At 42.4% G+C, this 20,653-nt stretch overlaps 1 protein-coding gene across 1 annotated transcript in view; it reads right to left on the reverse strand.

The window, feature by feature from the left end:
- Positions 1–10,211: 10,211 nt before the first annotated feature.
- The window catches only part of LOC144762162 (uncharacterized), a 29,763-nt gene continuing 19,321 nt past the window's right edge, over positions 10,212–20,653 (reverse strand). The window contains exon 2 of the mRNA XM_078647322.1: positions 10,212–12,730. Coding sequence (XP_078503448.1) covers positions 10,963–12,390 — 1,428 coding nt within the window. The 5' untranslated portion in view covers positions 12,391–12,730 and the 3' untranslated portion in view covers positions 10,212–10,962. The remainder of the gene's footprint in view (positions 12,731–20,653) is intronic.

Raw genomic sequence — 20,653 nt, forward strand, 5'->3', positions numbered from 1 at the left:
TCTTCAACGTCTACATGAGCCCCCTCGCAGCCATCGCACGCCAACACAACCTCAACATCATCTCCTACGCCGACGACACCCAACTGATCCTCTCCCTGACCAGCGACCCCACCGCCGCCAGAGCCAGCCTTCACGAAGGGATGAAAGACGTAGCCGAGTGGATGACGACCAGCCGCCTGAAACTGAACTCAGACAAGACGGAGGTCCTCATCCTGGGTTCCTCACCCTCCGCCTGGGACGACTCCTGGTGGCCCCCCGCCCTGGGCAGCGCACCCAAACCGACAGACCACGCACGCAACCTGGGCTTCATCTTGGACTCCTCCCTCACCATGACCAGACAAGTAAACGCCGTCTCCTCGTCATGTTTCAACATCCTGCGCATGCTACGGAAGATCTTCCGGTGGATCCCCACCGAGACAAGGAAGACGGTCACCCAGGCCCTCGTCACCAGCCGACTGGACTACGGCAACGCACTCTACGCCAGAACCACCGCCAAGCTCCAGAAGAGACTCCAGCGGATCCAGAACGCCTCAGCCAGACTCATCCTCGACATCCCACGACACAGCCACATCTCCGGACATCTGAGAGACCTGCATTGGCTCCCCGTCAACAAAAGAATCACCTTCCGCCTCCTCACCCACGCACACAAAGCCCTACGCGACCAAGGCCCCAGCTACCTCAACAACCGCATCAACTTCCACGTTCCCAAACGACAGCTCCGTTCAGCCAGCCACGCCCTCGCCGCCGTCCCCCGCATCCGGAGAACGACAGCAGGAGGAAGGTCCTTCTCCTACCTGGCCGCCAAGACCTGGAACTCCCTTCCGACCGACCTGCGCCTGACCCAAGACCACCTCTCCTTCAGGAAGAAGCTCAAGACCTGGCTGTTCGAGCAGTAGCAGCACTCCCCCCCCCCCTAGCGCCTTGAGACCCTCCGGGTAAGTAGTGCGCTATATAAATGTCATTGATTGATTGATTGATTGAGGCATCCCCGGCGTTAATGGGGCCGTTGTGGAGATTAGGCAAGCTAATGCCCAGAGTTGCCGAGTGGGACCCCTGGTTAGAGTAGGCACCGAGGCGAGAATTATCGAGTCCGCTGACCCTGGTCCACGACCCTGCCGCGTCGGGAATCGAAACCCTGGTCCCGGGCCGACTTCTGCTTCCGGGTCTGCCGCCTCTAACCAGTGAGCCACACCACTCCACCTGAATGGATTCTTTAATCTGCTCTGTAAATGGAGACCCATATTCATTTTCAATTTCAGAGGGAGCGCATTTGGGTAAAGATACATTTTCTGAGTCAGAGGGGGTATCAACATACAGATAGCATATATTTAATCAACTCCTTGCTACTAATTGGCATTGGCTTTGAATCACCTTTATTAGAACGAGTCTCTGCTATTATCTTCAAGAATATTTTTTTATGTTTCAACATTGCTCCATGATGCAGTTCCACCATGTGCCAATTGACATAAAGCTTATTAATCAGAGCATGTTGTCTAGCTCTTATTCTCTTTATTTTTCTGCTTAGTTGGTAGTAATATAGAAACTGTATTTCCTGGGTCAGATAAAGCTCAGTGAGGGTACCCTTTGCGAGCACTGGATTTCTTAAACTGTACCATCTCTACTTTGAAATTCTAGGGTAATAAGTGTTAGAAAATCAATTCTTACACATATTTTATGGTCAATTATTGATGATGGTCATATCAGACAGTAACCCAAAGGACATCCTTTACCAATCCACTATTCAGAATCGAACATTTATGATAAGCTTCAGGAGAGAAGAAACTGTCTCATTAGGTGAGGGGAAAGGAATGGCCGAGAAAAACAGCTTATATGACATAAATATCAATGTTGATTAAAAGCAGAGATGGTTATATATGTTATAAGGTGTATCCTATTCTCTGAAGGAGGCTGTTGAGATCAGTCAAAAGGGATTAAGTATTTCCAAAATACGATTGTCAAAAGGCAGAGCTGAGCAAGTTCAGTGTGGGCAAAAAGCCAGTAAAAATGATACCAATTTCCTAGGATAAAGTAGTTTTGGGTAAAATAGTTCAACTTAAGATAGTAAAGAAATCAAATGTGGGTGAGTCTAGCAAGAATTTGAACAATAGCCGGATGAGAAGATCAGCCAAACATAAAGACATACATACCTTAAAAGGTGTTCTATTGAACAGGAACCAGAAACTATTGGCAGAAATAGGAGAACGGGGCCCTCAGTATCCACCCAAAAAGGAGTACAAGTTAACTACATGCTGAGTCATTCTTAAATAGCCATGCTGGTTTAAGCAGCTTTAATTTATATTTTAATGATGAAACATGTGAGATACAAAAGAGGTCTGTTGGGTTTAATAGAGGAAACTTAAAAGTAACCTTGCCTCAAAACATAGTAGTATATGGTACAGATTTACAGACTGATAACCATTATGCTTGTCTGAGTGTCTTTTGGGATGAAGATAGGACCACAATTAAAGATACTGAAAAAAATCTGACAATCAACCCGTTGCTTTTCTCCAGGAACGTCCTCGGTTAAGTTAGAATGATCAAATGAGAGTGTATAAAAAAGTGCTAGAATGGAATAATGTAATTTGGTTCCAGGAGACTTGGTTGTTTGGAGTGAAAGCTATGTATTTCCTCAAATCTATTCCACTAGCAAGAATCTTGGGGGTACAGACCACCCTTCCGGTTTAATACCCCTAATATTCACAAAGATTGCAGTAAGTATAAAGCAAGTATGGACAAAATGTGATTGATACAGACATACAACAATAATTTGCATAATAATCCTGCATCAATAGAGAATTTAATTCTACTGAATGTACATGTAACAGGATAAGGCATTTAATAAGACCCAACAAAATATTTTTACACGATAATTTTAGTAATATATGTCCTAGTCTCTTAATGCCTCAATTATGATAATGGGGGATTTTAATTTATGCGTGAGCTCAAAGCAGGAGGATCAATGAAAAGCTGGTCCTTTGTCAGTTTACAACATACCTACATTGGCACTTCCAAAATGAGTTCAATCTAGGGCAGCTAATTATTTCTTAGCTGAAAAACATGTTCCCATTTTGCATGCCATTTCCACACAATCCTGCATGACCATCGTCTGTCACTCTTATACGAGTCTCACAGTAGTCTACCAATGTCTCTATGTATCTTGCCGGAGTACCGAGGTACCATTGGGAACATTACAAAAATCATTAAAGCAGTCACATCTACACAAAGTTCATTAATAGAAAACAAGACTCAGGTTTCAGAAATAAGCAGGCAACAACTACCACTCACCTATTGCTATTTCAGAGACAGACTAATTGAAATGCAATCCATCTCCATCAAAGCTTTAAGACACAATTAAAGGAACCAGGCATCTAGCAGTGAATATACAGGATTGACACCTTCTCTAGAATCATAAGATGCTGATTTCACTAGGCCCGAAAGGGAATCTGTAGTGTTGAGTCAATGGCCATAATGTGATTCGCACTTGGTGTAATAAGGTGCTTCAGAGGGCCAACCTAATTGCTTGTACCAGAGATGCAGAAAAACATCAGCCACCAAGAAAGGGGGATGAAACTGCACAAGCTGAAAATTCTGCAACAGCATGAGAGAGATGATAAAAACATGCAGGATTTTGCCATCTACTACAAACAAGGTATGAAAGTTGTGGCTTCTGGTGAAATGAACAAGAACGTTTTTGTAAAAGCTATGGATAATCATTTTATACACCACCACAAAAATGTGTACAAAAACATAAGAAATACAAAAAGATACATACTTTTTTTAACAAGACAATTAAAAAGTTGTAACAAACATTAGTTTATCATTGTTAAAAACATGAAAATAATGGTTCAAATCCATTATAAGGTTTAAAAGAAAAACAAAAAAAAACCTTAAACGACACAAAAAAAGATAAGATGTAAAATTGGCCAGACGCAAAGCCTGTTGTACATTTTCTGTATGTGCAGAGCTAGAAATTGTGTACACAAGGGGTGAGGATGGGTGCCAGAAGGGTATTGGATGCATGGGCAGGCCGTGTGCCCAAACACCACTGTGCACGGCCATCATTTGAGATGCTATCAGTAAGGTCATCAATGATGTCATTTAACATGTTACGAGTGAATTAATATGCGTACTGATAATTAGGGCATGAGGGGGTGCAAAATATAGTTAGTACTCTAAATTAGAATTGGTGAATTAGTGTTTTTTTTACACTTAAGTTCTTGTCTCATTCTGTCGCCTAACTAAAATGCTATTTTAACCTTTAGTATTGCACATTTTCCAAAACAATGATCTCATCCTGATCACAAATTGAGGGGCGCACGCTTGGAATGCTTGATTATTTAGATTTTAATTGCCAACACGACCACAACACCGAACAGATGCGTTTCAGCTTAACGCCTTTCTCAATGTCGGTGTGGCTTCCTAGAAATATATCTTTTAAAACAAAATTAAACATAAACATAAAAGAAGGAAGCAATTCATTCAAAAATTGGAAATAGAGGTCTCCTTCCAATAACAGAGTTTGATTCCATTGTCAGCCATCTTATAATGGTGTATTATAAAACAATTATAATGCAAAATACTAGGAGACGGGTCTTAAAATAAACATGCATACATTGATACCGCATTGCTTTTAAATCAAATTCATACTCTTACATTCCTGAGTTCAAATCATAAAATGATCATTTTTGGATCGAGCGCTCATTATCCTGCATTGTTGATAAATAACTCCCTAAATGGGCAAACGCTCCTAGACTTGGTCTATTATTATATGCAGTGACCATCTATATTAAACTCAGTACAGATTAGTACCCTGATAAAGCATCAAAAATCAATAATGCCCTTACCCTTCAATTTCATTTTTCAAATGAGGCAACTTGCACTTCAATAAGTAATTTGATATTATAAATTCATTGGTAATATTCTGTCATATCATTTCACTACAACCTGCTTAATGATCCTTTATCACAATCTTACGGAATATGTACCCACAACTCCTCTTCATTATTGAGACCAGTAACGGGTTTTTGTTTGTAACTGAAGTATGTATTTTGATTCCAGTGCCATAAGTCTTTTAGTTCTATCACCTCCTCTTTCTTCTTTCGGTACCTGTTCCAGACAAAAGAATTTCAGTAGATCTTGGTTGCTATTATGCTTTTCCTGAAAGTGGCAGGCCACTGGGTACGTTTGGTCGTAATTTTTAATCGCCCGCATGTGTTCTAAAACTTTGGTAGGGTGTATTGTACTGCCAATATACTGCATCCCGCATCGGCAAGTAAGACAGTAAACTGTAAATTCGGAATTACAATCAAGTAATTTGTTGATTTTACATTTTGTCATCCTGCCTGGTATATGAAATTCCTTAACTTTCAGACTGTTCTTACATGCCTTGCGTCTCATGCAGGGGTAAAATCCAGTAACCATATCCGACTTCCTCTGTCCTTTTATGAAGTGGCTCCTAACCAAATAATTCTTTAGTGCGGAGCCTCTTCTGTATGTAATGAGGGGTACTTCAGGAAAGTGTGGGCCCACGTTGTCAGTTTTTAATATTCTCCAGTTCCTGCCAAAGATCTAGTATACCTCAGAGGCACTAGTTGTATAGTCAGTAATTGTTGTTTCTTTCTCCTCTTGTGTTACCCCTATCCTGTCAGTTTTTTCCATCAAGAGATCTTGTCTTTGTAAGTTCTCTGACTTCCTTAATGCTTCTATAGTATCCCCTTTCTCTGAATCTACAGAGGGCCAGATCGCTTGATTTCAAATATTCTTCCTTTGTGAAGCAGTTACGGTTGATCCTCAGTATTTCTCCACAAGGGACACTGCTGATCACACTCCGAGGGTGGAAACTGCCTGCGGGCAGTGTACTGCTCCCTGACGTAGGTTTTCGATACAGCGTAGTTTGTAAAGTGTTATTTTCAATATAGACCAACAGGTCCAGATAAGCCGCCTGTGTACTGCTAATATATTCAGTGAATTTCAAATTAAGATCATTATTATTCAAAGTTGTGATGTAGCTGATTGCCTCCTCGGGTGTGCCCTTACAAATAATAAAGAGGTCATCTATGTAACGAGACCAAAGGGTTATCTTATTCTACCATTTTTTGGTTCTGCCAGACCAGGCCACGTGCATCCCACGAAAAGATTTGCGTAACTGGGGCAAAGCACGTGCCCATGGCTGTTCTCTGTTGTTGATGGTACAGCTCCCCTGAAAACAGAATTTATTTTATTTTTCAGACAAAAAGTTATTCGCTCCAACATCTCATTGGGTTCTTGATGTTTCAAAGTTCTCCTATTTAGGAAGAACTGTATGGCAGTCAACCCTTTATCATGAGTAATGCTGGTATAAAGACTTGTTATATCAAGAGTTATCAGCAGCATATCTGTCTCCCACTGAGTGTCCGTTACAATACGTAGAAAATCTTTTGTGTCCTTTTTCGAAGATACTATCGGCCGTCCAGGAGGATTCATTAAGTGATAAGCCAGTCAACAACAGGGAGAGGTCCTCAGGGGACCCCTTCCCTTTTGTGACTGGCAGCGGAAACATTTTCCAAGAGCAAGCAGTGGTCCCACGGATCACGTCTACTCTTAATTTATTTTTTTTTTAAACATTATCTTTTTGAAACGCAGCTTGTTTTCCTATAAGGAAAACAGGCTTCATTAATAAAAACAAGTTGCTTTATTTACAAGCAAAAAGACATGGAGGTCTGCTGTCCCCAGCAGGACACCATCCTTGTGTTTTTAGCGATTCCCAATGGGTCGCATACTGTGACACACTTCATGAATATTGATGAGGTAGGTCAATTGCGATTCTATTTGAATCGTAAAATGTGTCTGAGACACATCAGTACATCGATTTTGCGACTTTCTAATTGTGAGTAGCAATTAGGAAGTTGCAAAATGCTTCGGTCATTGTACATGTGGCCCAAAGTTCGGAGTAAATTCTAACCTTTTGCCACATTCAGTGCAATTCCATTCAGCCATTTTTTTCTGTATCAGAGATCAAAGTTTCCTATGTGATTAACATATGAAGCAAGAATGGAGTGTTGCACAAAGCTTATATAAAACCAGAAAATAATTAATTCTAACAAAAAAATACAGATTAGAATACGCCTATGCTTTACCGTAGCAAGAGGTTATTGTATTTCTGTATTCATTCTGGAAGATATAAGTAACAGATCAGTTCTGGACACTGGCTGGACTAAGTTTGTAAATTCAAATGCAAAACTACAGAGGATTAAAAGAGATTACACAGCTCAACTGCTGGATACAGATGCTCTGTTAGTGACGGGGGGATTGCAATTTCAAGATAAGCAAATCAATTATGCAGATGGGTACTCTGTAGGGGAGGGTGTGGCCAGGACTATGTCACAGATAACCGTCTGCACACATATTTTCATAATTATTATGAGTTTAGTGAAGGAACTTCACCTGGGAGCAGGCATTAATATCTTTGATTATAACTAAGTCTTCATCAATGAATTGCCCTTCATGTAAGACAAAGGAGGTAATATAAAGTGTGGCTGTGACAGGGCACGTCAAACATTGGGGAATATCATGTTCCTCCAGACTCAAGGTTACCCTTCTTCATTTAGATTCACAAGAACTACTTGGTATCAACTGGCAGAGCCTCAGTTCGGTCCACCATATAAAACCTTTACCTGCAGAGAAGAAACTGTTGCAGACTAACACTAATCAGAAAGGAAACCAAAAGTGACAGAAGCATTTATAGATTTGAGTCCCAATCTCAGCTTACAAGACCAAGTGCCCCAGAATCTTTCTGACAGATTTGAAGCCCCCGGTGTCTATCCGAATGTCTAAGACAGATATGGGTACTAATTCTGTGCACCAATTTCTTGGTCTGATCCAAAGAACCCTTTAAATATTTACAATCCTGTGAATCAAAAATGTATTCAGTTTCTTCTTATTCTGTAGCATTGCATAATCATTAATCACAGAGTATATGTCGCTTCCTATGTGTTAGCCCCTTCAAGATGCATTGCATTCCATTAAAGGAAAGCAGCACCAGGGCAGATTTCAAATGTTCAGCCCAAATTTCGAAAGACAGCTTCTATTTTTTTTAGTATTTTACAAATTTGTTATATCTGCCTTTTTTCCATTATACATTAACATCAAATTGTTTTTTCTAGCATCACACCATCTTGTCTTGCACTCAGCTTTTCTGAGTCCAAGACTCTTAGTGGGGAAAGTGCCATAATCATACTGTTACTAACAACAAAGCAAGGGAAGGAGGCTTTGAATTAATCTTAGGCACAGGATATGGCGCACAGCAGCTTCCCAAATTACTGTTTTTCACTTGTGCCTCTCTAAAAAGTGTTCCTTTGTTTCCCTGTTTAGAGTGGTATAGTGGCCAAAACAAATTCTGAACTGGAATGCCACCACATTAATTACCAGTGACTTGTTTTTAGTCAAAACATGTTACCCATCACTTTTTTGATTGAGAATTTGTGAGATTATTTTACTGCCAAGTCTAGTTTTCTGTAACAGCTTTTTATTGGCTATAAGTTTGTGCCCATAGTGATTATTAATTCTTGATTTTCTATAACTTAAGCAAGGCCATGATCCTAAATTCCTGCCTGTTCCTGAGGAGTTATAATACTTACATATTCTCCAATGATTGAGACAAAATATTTATGGTATCTGGTTGTATATTACTATTCCCAGTAACTTAGGCCCTAATGTAGTGTTCGGCGAGCCAGGGACTGCCAGACTCGCGGTCTCCCAATTAGTAGTCGGACGGTAGGACCTCCACAGCCCTGCCGCAGCTGCCAGGGAACCGCCGTTCCCTGGTGGTGTTGTGGCGGTTAGAAGGCCGCAATATGCTTGGCAGGACTGCTGCGGTTCCGCCAAGCATATTACGAGTTCTTCTTTGCCGGCAGTGTCCTTCTCCATTAGCACTGCGGGGAAGAGGAAGCAATGGGAGGGGCGGCGCTGCAGGGCCCCCTTTGCCTCTGCCGCATGGGGATGCACACAGGGGGGGCATGTGCCCCAGTTCTTCCAGGGCATGGACCTTTTAGTCTATGCCGTGCAGGATCTAATTTTGGAGTTCCCACTTCAATGCCTATTTTTAGAGGCACCACCATGGGAACGCCAAAAACCAGTCTGCCAGGCGGAAGGAAACTTCTAATCTGGTGGGCAGTCTGACAGCAGCTTTGACGGTGCAGTGGGCCTGGCGTCACAGCGCCTAAGCCCTAATCTGGCCCTAAATGTAACTTTTAAACAGCTGTTCAATTACACACACTACGGTCCCACATCCCACCAGGGGAGGAAACTATGGAAGAATCTCCTCTAGAAAGACGATTGCTGGACAGACACAACCACAAAGGCCAGCTCCCCAACATACTGCACACTCATGACAAATACACAGGAAGAACGGAGCAAACTTCAAACACGCTGGCAGGCAGGTGTAGGAGATATAGATGACAACGACTGAAGAGAAGCCCTGCAGTTCTCCCAGAGGTGGGGATACAGGTGCCTGATCAAAATTAAAATATTGCACAGAATATACTACAGTAAAACGCTATTGCACAAAACAGGAAGGGCACCTGATGACAGGTTCTTACAAGGCTGTGGCCAACAGAGACCCTCCCTCCACACACACACTAGAGATGTTTTGGACGGGGTGCAGACTAGGCCCAAAGCCGCTGTGGGTACACCAATAGAGGAGCAGGTGACCATGCTGCTACTAGCAGTGTAGGGAGACTCCGGCAGACCATCACACCAAAAGCACCTGGTAAACCTACTGCTCAAAAAAAAATTGAGAAGAAATGGGGGGTGATGAACAAGACATGGGTGAAGGAAGTGCAGCTCTGTAAAAACTGGTGTATGAAGGCAGGGGGTGCCCTCAGTAATTTGGGAAGCTATAGGACAGCATGTGATACAGAGGAATGCTACTCAAGCCACCCGGGGGTGGGGGCTGGACAGAAGATCACAGTATAAGTAACTCCAAAGACTGAAGGAAACTATGGGCAGCTACATACTGATGCGAACGATGGGACAAAACCCAGAAACTATTGTGAAGCGAAATTTAGAGGGATTCTAGGTAAGAGAAGAAGCATGGGGTGATGGGGCAGTCTGTGTAAGTGTTTAGTTATTTCATGGTTACCTTGTTGGGAAAGCTATGTCAAGTTACAAGTGTTGGAAACCTAAAACTAACACTTATGTACATTAAAACTCAATTAAATGTGACATAAAAAGTGTGCATTTCCACTCCTTTCTGCATTTATTTGATTTACATATTTTTTCTATTTATGTGACCTATGCAATAATTACAATTCTCTGTAGAAGGATCGTAGTTTTTCCCCAAATAGCACTGATGTATATATTTCTGGTCAATGTGGGATAGCTCTAACAGGCCTTGATGATCACAAACTTTCCAGTTTTCATGTCTTTTCCATAGCTGCATTTTCTAACATTTTAACAGTTACTTTTTCTGCTTCTGTAGCCCGTTTTACTTGTGCTTTTCATATTGAAGGACACCTGTGCTGTTGGTTAACGCACGTACTAATTCTTTTTGGGGAAAAAAAATAATTACAGTAGCTTCAGTACATTAGTGTTCTTGGATACAATTAGCTGTCCATAGACCTAGTACTGTAGTCAATTTTAGTAATGTCCATGCTTCTTCCATCTCTCGCAATACATAATCTCTGGCGTATCGTTGTTTAAAAAGCTGTACCTGTGACCATGCACTAATTTAATGAGTTTCATATCCAACTGTTTCATTTATTTGTGGGCACAATTCGAATCGGAGGTTACAGGCTAGAATAGGGAAGGGGAGCAGATTCTCAGGACTTTGTTACCTGCGGTTACAGACACTTCCGTATTTATTTTACTCTTCTGTAGTTTTTCTTTTCTATGGTGCATGTTCTGTATCTCTGTTAATAGCAAACAGTTACTCCGTCATTATGTACTAGATTGTATTAACCAATATAGCATTAACTCTCCTCTTGATCAGAATGCCTGCTCATATTCAGTACTATAATATGGTATTTCAGCTCCGTGTTTTCTGAGATGTTTCTCCAGCCATGTTTTCCCCTTGAAAGTCTTGTCACATTCCTTACATGTGTAGGAGCTCTCTCTAGGGTGGGTATTTTGATGGTACTGAAGGCCTTGCTTATGTCTAAAAGATTTTTCACATTCAGGACATTTAAATGGTCTTTCACCAGTGTGGGTTCTCTGGTGTGCTATTAGCGCATGCTTTGTCTGGAAAGCCTTGCCACATTCAGAACATTTAAAATGTCTTTCACCGGTATGGGTTTTTTGATGTAGATTTAAATGTGCTTTGCTTATGAAAGCTTTGTCACATTCTGTACATGTAAATGGCTTTTCCCCAGTGTGGATTCTCTGATGCAGCATCAGCCAGTCTCTTGATTTGAAAGTCTTCTCACATTCAATGCATTTAAATGGCTTTTCACCGGAGTGGGTAGTTTGATGGTACTGAAGGTGTTTCTTCAATTTGAAAGCCTTTTCACATTCAGGGCATTTATATGGTCTTTCACTAGAATGAGTTGTTACATGTACAATTAGTTGTCCGTTTGTTACAAATGCCTTGTTGCATTCAGTACACTTGAATGGTTTTTCCCCAGTGTGAATTTTCTGGTGTTGTATTAGTTGTACTTTTGTTTTGAAAGCTTTATCACATTCAATACAGGTATGGGGTCTTTCGTCAGAGTGGGCTCTCTGATGCCTTATTAATGCACCTTTTGATATGCAAGCTCTGCCACATTCAGTACAGCTATAGGGTTTTTCACCAGTGTGGGTTCTCTGATGAAGCGATTGCTCAGCTCTTGTCTTGAATCCCTTACCACACATCAGACATTTGTACGGTTTCTCACCAGTGTGATTTCTATCATGTAGCATTAGCTGTTCCTTCGATTTAAAAGCCTTATCACATTTGCCACATTGATGTGGTTTTTCACCAGTGTGAATTCTCTGATGTAGCATCAGCACTCGTTTGGTCTTGAACGCCTTCTCACATTCAGTACATTCATATGGTCTTTTCATGGAGTGAGTTGCACGATGTACCTTTAGGTGCTGGTTGGACCTAAAACCCCTGTAACATTCAGTACATTTATATGGTTTCTCTAAAGTGTGGGTTCTCAGGTGTAGCATCAGCAATTGTTTTATCTTGAAAGCCTTGTCGCAATCTGTACATTTAAACGGCCTTTCTTCAAAGTGGAGTCTCTTATGTACTAGTACTTCCCCACTTGTCCTAAAAGCCCTGCCACATTCAGTACAATTATATGGTTTTTCCCCTCGGTGGATTCTTTGATGTACGATTACGTATCTTTTTGTCCTAAAACCCTTGCCACACTCAGTACATTTATATGGTTGCCTATCAGTGCAAGTTCTTTGATGTGGTACAAGACGTTGCTCCATTTTAAAGTGGTATCGCGTTCATTACATAAACAATGCCATATTAAAGGTTGCTATGAAGTCAATCTTTGCTCATTTAATTCCTTAAAGTCTTTACAGTTTGTGCACATGTGCCAGCTCAAACAGATAAATGTGACTAAGAGAAGCCAGGCACCTTTAAAATGTGTTTGTTTTCTTGAAATCACATTCTGATCTACGAGTATCTAAGAAGGAGGTTTTCTTTGAATAGTACTGCAATTGAAAGTTGATCCTCTGTACAAGCTGCTGCTGCTATTTTTTTTCCAATGACAAAAGGCATCCAAAGAGAAAATCGTTTTTTCCTTTCTTGCTGTAGGCCAGGCACCTGTTGGATTAGGAGAAAAAAAGAATTTCACAAGAATGAAAACATATGCCTCAAATTTAATAACTTACATGAAAACACAAACAGTAATTGACTGCATATTGAGTCGAGCTTAGCAAAATCTAGAAAACATAACAAAGATATGAAGGGCATTGAGGCAATAAAACAACTTCTTAAGCCTTAATTTGGATAAACAGAGACATCTCGCTACATGAGGTCAATTAGCCCTGCTTACAACAAACACCTAGAATGCCTTTCCTCTTTACCAGCAGCTTTTTCCCCTTGTTATCCTTTTTAGGTCTTGGCTGTCGAAAGAAGCGTGCATGCGCTGCCCTCCGCATCCGAGAGCTTCTTGGAATCAATACAGATTCCAAAGCTCTCGGAAGCGGAGTTGAAGCCCTGCCCATCTTTGTAATTGGCTAGTTAGTGTCAGCTTAGATGCAAAACGCTGCCTTTTGATTGTAAAGGAGGCTTCTTAGTCCCGCCTTGTTGCAACATTGTCTTCTTTTGGCCCCACCCATCAGGATTTGATCTTTTACTGGCGGCATGATACTGTGGGCTTTAATTACTGGGTAAGCACTATTTGTTTCCCCTTCCCTCTGACTCTCTCCCCGCGCAGACCATTCCCTCTGTCTCAGAGAGACAGCTGCTTGCTCGTTTCAGTTTTGCGAGGCAATTTCTTCCCATTCCTATAAAAAAAAAACCTCTCCCCGCAGTCCGATGTCTTCTCGCTCGTCCCCGCCGCTTGCTCGTTTAAGTTTTGCAAGGCAATTTCTTCCTGTTCCTATAAAAACCCTCCTCTCCCCCCCAAGTCCGATGCCTTCTCGCTCGCCCGCCGCCCCACCCCCCTTTGCGTTTCTTTGTCAGTCCTGCTCCTTCCTCTGCACAAGACCCGCCTTCACCACTTTCAGACTCGTGACCCGGCCATTGCTTGCTGGTTTCAGTTTCGTGTTTTGCGCAAGGCAATTTATTCCTGTTGGAGCTGGTTGTTCTTCTGTGTGTTATTTTTTATTCTTTCTACCACTGCCACTGTTTTTACTTCACTCTGACTGTGCCGAGCAGCACCGGTTCCTGGTCTTTATCTCTTCTACAATCTCCTGTGCTGTTTGTTTGGAAAAGGAGCCGATGTGGGGAGAATCAAATACTTTAAGATCGGAGGAGCCCCGCCCAATTTGACTCATTTGTAGTGTCAGGGGGAGGGAGAGGAGAAAAGTGCTGCATTTAAAGTGCAGACTGCGCAGTGACATAACAAGCCGACAGGCACACATGTGGATTTCCCATTGTGCTTGTGGGCAGATCAATGCCTGAATGCAGGGGATGTTTTTGTTTTCTTTTGGTACACCACTGGAGCAAGTTTGGAATACACTGAATCCAGTCATGGGTACTGGGGGTGCTGGTGAGGTTTCAGTATTCTTTGTTCAAGCCCCTGCTGATATTTATCTTGTGCCGTCTTTTGCTGCCAAACAAACATAACAGACTTTTCAAAACAAATCTCTCATTGGGAAATAGAAAGTTGTCTTTCTTAGATGTATGTATCATGTCTCCTTCCGCCGCTTCCAAGTGGTCTCTCTCCTTACGCAAAATCTCCTAACAGCCATGGCCAGGAGAATTTTACGGTCTCGGAACACGTTTGAACGACTTGCTGTTTAAAAAAAATAAAAAAAGAATACATGTGCATGCGTGTTTCACACTTGACATCTTCTGCCTTGTGCCATCCGTGGTCGTGTCGCGGTGCTGCTCTGGCTTGTCAGGAGTTAGAGGCGAGCAGGAGGGTGGCAGAAGGTAGAAGGATGTCGCTGAGAGGCAGCAAGGTGTGGGGCAGAGGGATGGGGACAGGCGGAGCATGGGGTGCACAGGATTGATGGCAGGAGGGTAGTGAGTCGGGGAGTGGGCAGCAGTGTTGAATGGAGACCACAAAGGTGAAGGGATTAGAGAGAGAGAGAGAACGAGAGCAGGGTTCGTTATTGTATGGGTGAAGTTTGTTGCTTCATTGGAGTTTACCCAGATGCTGCATTAAATTAACTTACGTTTAAGTGATGCCTTGTATTTAAGTGATTGAGAATTAGAGCTAGGGTGTTAATGCATTACAGCATGTCTTTTAAGGCACACAAACTTTACTACACTACCTAACTAGAGTAATGTGTCAATAATTATTTTGTGCCTTCAGCTATTTAGCGGGCGACTAACCAGCATGGCTATTTTTAGGTGTTAATGTACTGAGTTCTGTGGTAGCTGCAAACTGCTGCAGAATAAAAGGAAAATGCTTGGTAAAAGTAAGAAAAGTAATGAAGGGGTTTCTAGCTGAAAGTGAATGTCATTTTCAGTATGCTGCAATAGCCATTCATGGTTAAAGACAAAAATGGGTCCGTCGGGTGAATCAATTGCTTTTACGTGAAGGCTAGGTTAGCTCATAACAGAAGATAACAAATTTTAAGAGAAAACCTCTCTGACAACAAATAAAATTCAAAGTATTTTTATGAAAGAACAAAGTCACATTAAAACACCGGAATTACTTCATTCCATTTCAATTTCAATTATAAGTGAAAAAGTGACTATTGGTGAACAAGGTGAATAGTGCAACAGTTTCAGTGACACTTATTTACAAATATTTACAAAGTTTATACAAGGAAGAATGGGCGAGGGGAAAGATTTTTGGCGGTCAGAGTTCTGAGTTAATACTCCAAGGAGACAGATGGTGACTGTGCCTGTTGATCGAGCGACCGCGAGAAATGAAAGCCGGTTCCCTGCTCTATTGGAAAGTGTTTCTCCATGTGAGATTGACCTATTGGCCTACGCACAGCGTGTGACTGTCGCCTCCTGTGTATCCGGAAATCAATACAACCAAGTCACCCCCCCCCCCTTCCCCCTGTACCACCCCCCCCCCTTGTCTTGATAAAGATCCGCGTGACCACCAACCGGGGCACATTAGGATCGAAACGTCGACGCACAGTACTGGTCAAGAACCCTCCGGGAACAGGCACAGTCACCATCTGTCTCCTTGGAGTATTAACTCAGAACTCTGACCGCCAAAAATCTTTCCCCTCGCCCATTCTTCCTTGTATAAACTTTGTAAATATTTGTAAATAAGTGTCACTGAAACTGTTGCACTATTCACCTTGTTCACCAATAGTCACTTTTTCACTTATAATTGAAATTGAAATGGAATGAAGTAATTCCGGTGTTTTAATGTGACTTTGTTCTTTCATAAAAATACTTTGAATTTTATTTGTTGTCAGAGAGGTTTTCTCTTAAAATTTGTTATCTTCTGTTATGAGCTAACCTAGCCTTCACGTAAAAGCAATTGATTCACCCGACGGAACCATTTTTGTCTTTAACCATACATACCCAGGTTCTGAGGGACACAGGGTTACCCCTTTTTGGTACAAACGCAATAGCCATTCATAGCTGGTAAAGCCTCGGGTTATTGCTAGGGGGAGAGGGGGCAGGGTTCAATGGCTTTGGCACCGGTGTCACTGCACCTGCTGCTCTAATTGTAGCTACGCATTTAGCCTTTCCGGTACTACCATGCCCGCTGCCAAGGCTTGCCACCCTCGATGGCCTCTGTTGCTCCAGTACATGTGTTTTTACACAGGGAGATGGAGTGAGTTGCCGAGAATCCCGTGCTCTCAGATTCTTTACGGGCCAAAACTGTACCTGAGATCTTCAGATGCAAAGTCAGCTGCTCTATAAATATCCCTATTGCACCCTTACACTGAAAGTACTGCTGATGTAGACATATTTTCAGGTTGTAAATATGTCACTGCTCTGAGATGGAGAAAAATGCCCGGCATCACGGTTGTCGTTTGCTCAACTACCAAAACTGGGGTTCGAACTCAGGTCTTATGCTGCAAGACCACTTATCAATATGGGCTTGAGCACGTGTCCCTGTGCACCAATGGTGTGCCTGCTGTTTACTGTGGCCACAGGTGTGCAACACTCCAGATGCCTCTGCTGTTTGTTATCTGGATTCCAGCGTGGCCACTCTTGTTAAGTCAACTATAATTGGGCACATCATTAATTATGCAGCATTCCATAAACTTTAATTATGGGGTACAATGGTGGAGGAATATTTTTCTCACTGCGGGTTGACATCTGTGCTATATAAACAAGCTTTAAAAATGCAATAGGTCTCGCCTTTCATTAAGGTAAAGCCATTTGCTTTGCTATAGAATACCATTAGAAAAGCAAATGGCTTTAACTTAATCAAAGAAGAGACCAATTGCATTTTCAGTGCTTGTTTTGTCCTTGGAGAGAGGGCTGATTAGGGAGTACAGAAATTATTACTATGGTCATCGATTTGCATGTAATGGTCCCCTCTACATTTATGTAGCAGATTGGTGGTTAGAATTATGTAAGAGGATTAGGAGTTTTGCATTAGACAAAGCCAGTATACGGAGCTGAACTGTCAGAGTGCAAAGTCTACATGTCTCCTTGGATATCCAGCACAGCTCCTCCCTCTGCAGGGCATGATCTGGCAGTTCCTGGCATAAGATCAACTAAGCCCGATACTTTGCCCCCTAAATGTTGGGATGAAGTGCACCCAGCATTGCACAAAAGACATCAACCAGCCAAACCTTGGGCAAATCAACGCTTCTGGACAGGATAAGTGTTCCATCTTGTGTGCAGCTTCTTCTCTCCCTCCTCACCACTACTTATTGCTCTCCCAACAGCTCATATCTTTATTTTTGGGGGGAGGACCAGGCAGTAAACTACTGCCAGCCTCCCACTCCCATAATTTAAAAAAAAAAACTGCTTTGTACCACTACTTTGGATTGGTAACTACATTTTAAAAGTGCCCGGTAGCATATAGCCATGCATGCGTAATGATGAGTGTAGATAGTACCTATGGGCTTTGCCAATGCTTGTTAGCTATCTGAGGGCTGTCACACATGCCATATGGGAACAACTATAACATAAATAGGCCCCTGGGTCTGGTGGAGGATAGCAGAGAGTGCAGGAGTGTCCCATTTATAGGACGGTTTCCCTCACTCACCTGAAGGTGGCATGCTTCATCACAGGGTAACCTCCCTGCAATGTAACCTCGTCACTAAGCGGGTTACAACCTCCTCTCTGAGAGGGAGGAGCACAGGGATGTTTAAGGGTAGGCTTGGGTATACTAAAACCTGTGGATGAGCAGGGTGCGGTTACGGGTGTGAAAGGGTTTGTAGAAAGAATGTGCAAGTTAATAGTAACTCAGAGGACACCAAAGACTTTATTGGAGTATCCCAGGGTTAGGATTAAGAGCAAAACCTATAGCAGGAGTGGATTCAACCTGTCATAGTAATGTGTTGAAGCAAACACAAGGAGATGACGGACGGAGCACTGAAACTTTTCAGACACTCACCCACAGTCACAGACCTGGGTTGAATCCATCATCGTTCTTTAGCTCACTTTGGCACCCCAGTTCAGACACAGATATATGCAAATCAGTCTTGATCCTGTGCCTCATGGGCACAGTCCAGCCCGAACTGCCAAGCCATGTCTTCCCTGGACCGGAAACAAGCATCCTGGGACCAGTTTCTGGCTATATAGCCATGTCTGAACTGGGGTGGCGGAGTGAGCTAAAGAATGATGATGGATTAAACCCAGACCAGTTGACTGGGGGTGAGTGCTTGCAATGTTCAACACTCCGTCCATCATCCCCTTTGGTTTTGCGTTGTTCACCCTAAGTTGGCAGGGTATGCCCCGACGTGGGTCCCCTGCTCACTTTGCCACTGGATTCAAGATAGCATGGCTGATGAGGGCTGTGAGCCCGAAACCGGTCCCAGGATGCTTGTTTCCGGTCCAGGGAAGACATGGCTTGGCAGTTCGGGCTGGACTGTTCCCATGAGGCACAGGGTCAGACTGATTTTCATATAGCCATGTCTGAACTGGGGTGGCGGAGTGAGCTAAAGAATGAGGATGGATTAAACCTAGATCAGTTGACTGGGGGTGAGTGCTTGCAATGTTCAACACTCCGTCCATCATCCCCTTTGTTTTTGCATAGTAATGTGATGGTCAACATGCTTCAGCCTCGTACCATCTGTAGAAGTGTAGCGGCATGCTTCAGGACCAATAGTGAGAAGTATGCCATCTAGTACACTGCAGAAACATACACATCCATAAATAGGTATACTAGACCAGTGGTTGGATGGATCGCAACTCAGAGTCCCACCGGTAAATGTGTTACCTGAAAGAAATAACTTAATGAAAGAATCAAGCAATAACTTCATGCGATGCGCTCACTCCAAATACCATTGGTTTTGAGGGAACGGTGATTAACACTCTATATCTTTATACTAGTTGGCTACTATCAACCATCCACTTCATTTGATCAGTGACAACATTGGCCTTTTGACTAATTGGTAAGCTTACCCTCTGAGTCAGATAACCACAGATACCATCACCAGAAAAGGCCATCTGAGTAAGCCCAATGCAACACGGCGGTTATAAGATCAAGAAGGAAGGCATTTTGTCATGTCAGCTCACCTCACTTATATGCTGCAATTCACTCGAACAATAACACAAACCCCCACTAGGGGGATAGAACATATTAAAGGATTTGACAATAAGACTACATTGGCGTCCTGCCAATAGATCATGGCGCTATCCACTATTCAAAACAAATAGATTTATCACAAACATTACCCTTAGGAATTCTTTTGGAGTCAACGGTTTACCGTTTATTGGTCTAGGTGCCATTCACCTACAACTGCTTAGCCACCAATATTTCCCCTCATAGAACTTAAATACACCTTGTGTTTTGCGCCGAGGTGAGAGTGTCTGTGGTTACCCAACACAGCGGTAAGCATACTAATTATTCAAAATACCAATTTTGTCACTGATCAAATGAAGTGGGTGGTTGATAGTACCCAATTAGTATAAGGCTATAGAGTGTACATCACCTTTCCCTCAAAAAAAATTGATATCTGGAGTGAGTGCATCGCATCAAATTATTGTGTGATTCTTTAATTTTGTTATTTCTGTCAGGTAACACATTTAGCGGTGAGACTGAGTCGAGGTCCACTCCAACCATTGGTCTAGTATACCTTTTTATGGGTGTGTATGTTTCTGCAATGTACCAGAAGGCATACTACTCACTACTGGTCCTAAGGAAAGCTGCTACACCTCTACTGAGGATATGAGGCTGAAACATGCTGACCATCACAATACTATGACAGGTTTAATCCACTCCTGCTATATGTTTTGCTCCTAATCCAAACCCTGGGATGCCCCAAGGAAGTCTTTTGTGCCCCTGGAGTTCGTTTTAACTTGCACACACTTTTCACAAACCCTTTCACACCCCTCACCACACCCAGCTCATCCACAGGTTTTAGTATACCTCAGCCTACACTTAAAACATCCCTTAGCCCTCCCTCTCAGAGAGTGGATTGTAGTCCACTTTGTGACCAGGTTCACATTGAGAGGAGGTTATCCTATGATGAAGCATGGCACCTTCGGGTGGGTGAGGGAAAATGGTCTATAAAAGGACACTCCTGCACTCCTCCGCTATCTTCGACCAGACCCAGGTGCCTATTAATGTTGTATGAAATTGTCGAAGGGGAGTCGCCCCCTGCCAGTCTATATATCTTCTCAGGCCCTTTTTGTCTGTCTGCATATGGCAAAACGCCGAAATGCTTGTACTAGATTAAGTTACAACCACAGAAGTGTTACAAAAGATTAGAAGCAAGCCAAGAGGAAAACCAATTTGTATTAAAAAAAATGTATAACACGAGAATAAGATTGTCAATGTTAATATAAACTAACAATGCTACAGATGTGAAAAACTAAAGGACATTTCTCAGTTGTTGCATGCATGGAGGCATGATTGGGTATATATGTAGCAGGATGAGAATTTAATGAGTGATTATATGGATGTTGTTTTGGAAACCTGTATTTATATGTATGTTGTCTTAGTAAACCTATATTTATCCAACCCAGAATGGA

Source organism: Lissotriton helveticus, chromosome 6 (genome assembly GCF_964261635.1).
Source record: "Lissotriton helveticus chromosome 6, aLisHel1.1, whole genome shotgun sequence".
Lineage (NCBI taxonomy): Eukaryota > Metazoa > Chordata > Amphibia > Caudata > Salamandridae > Lissotriton > Lissotriton helveticus.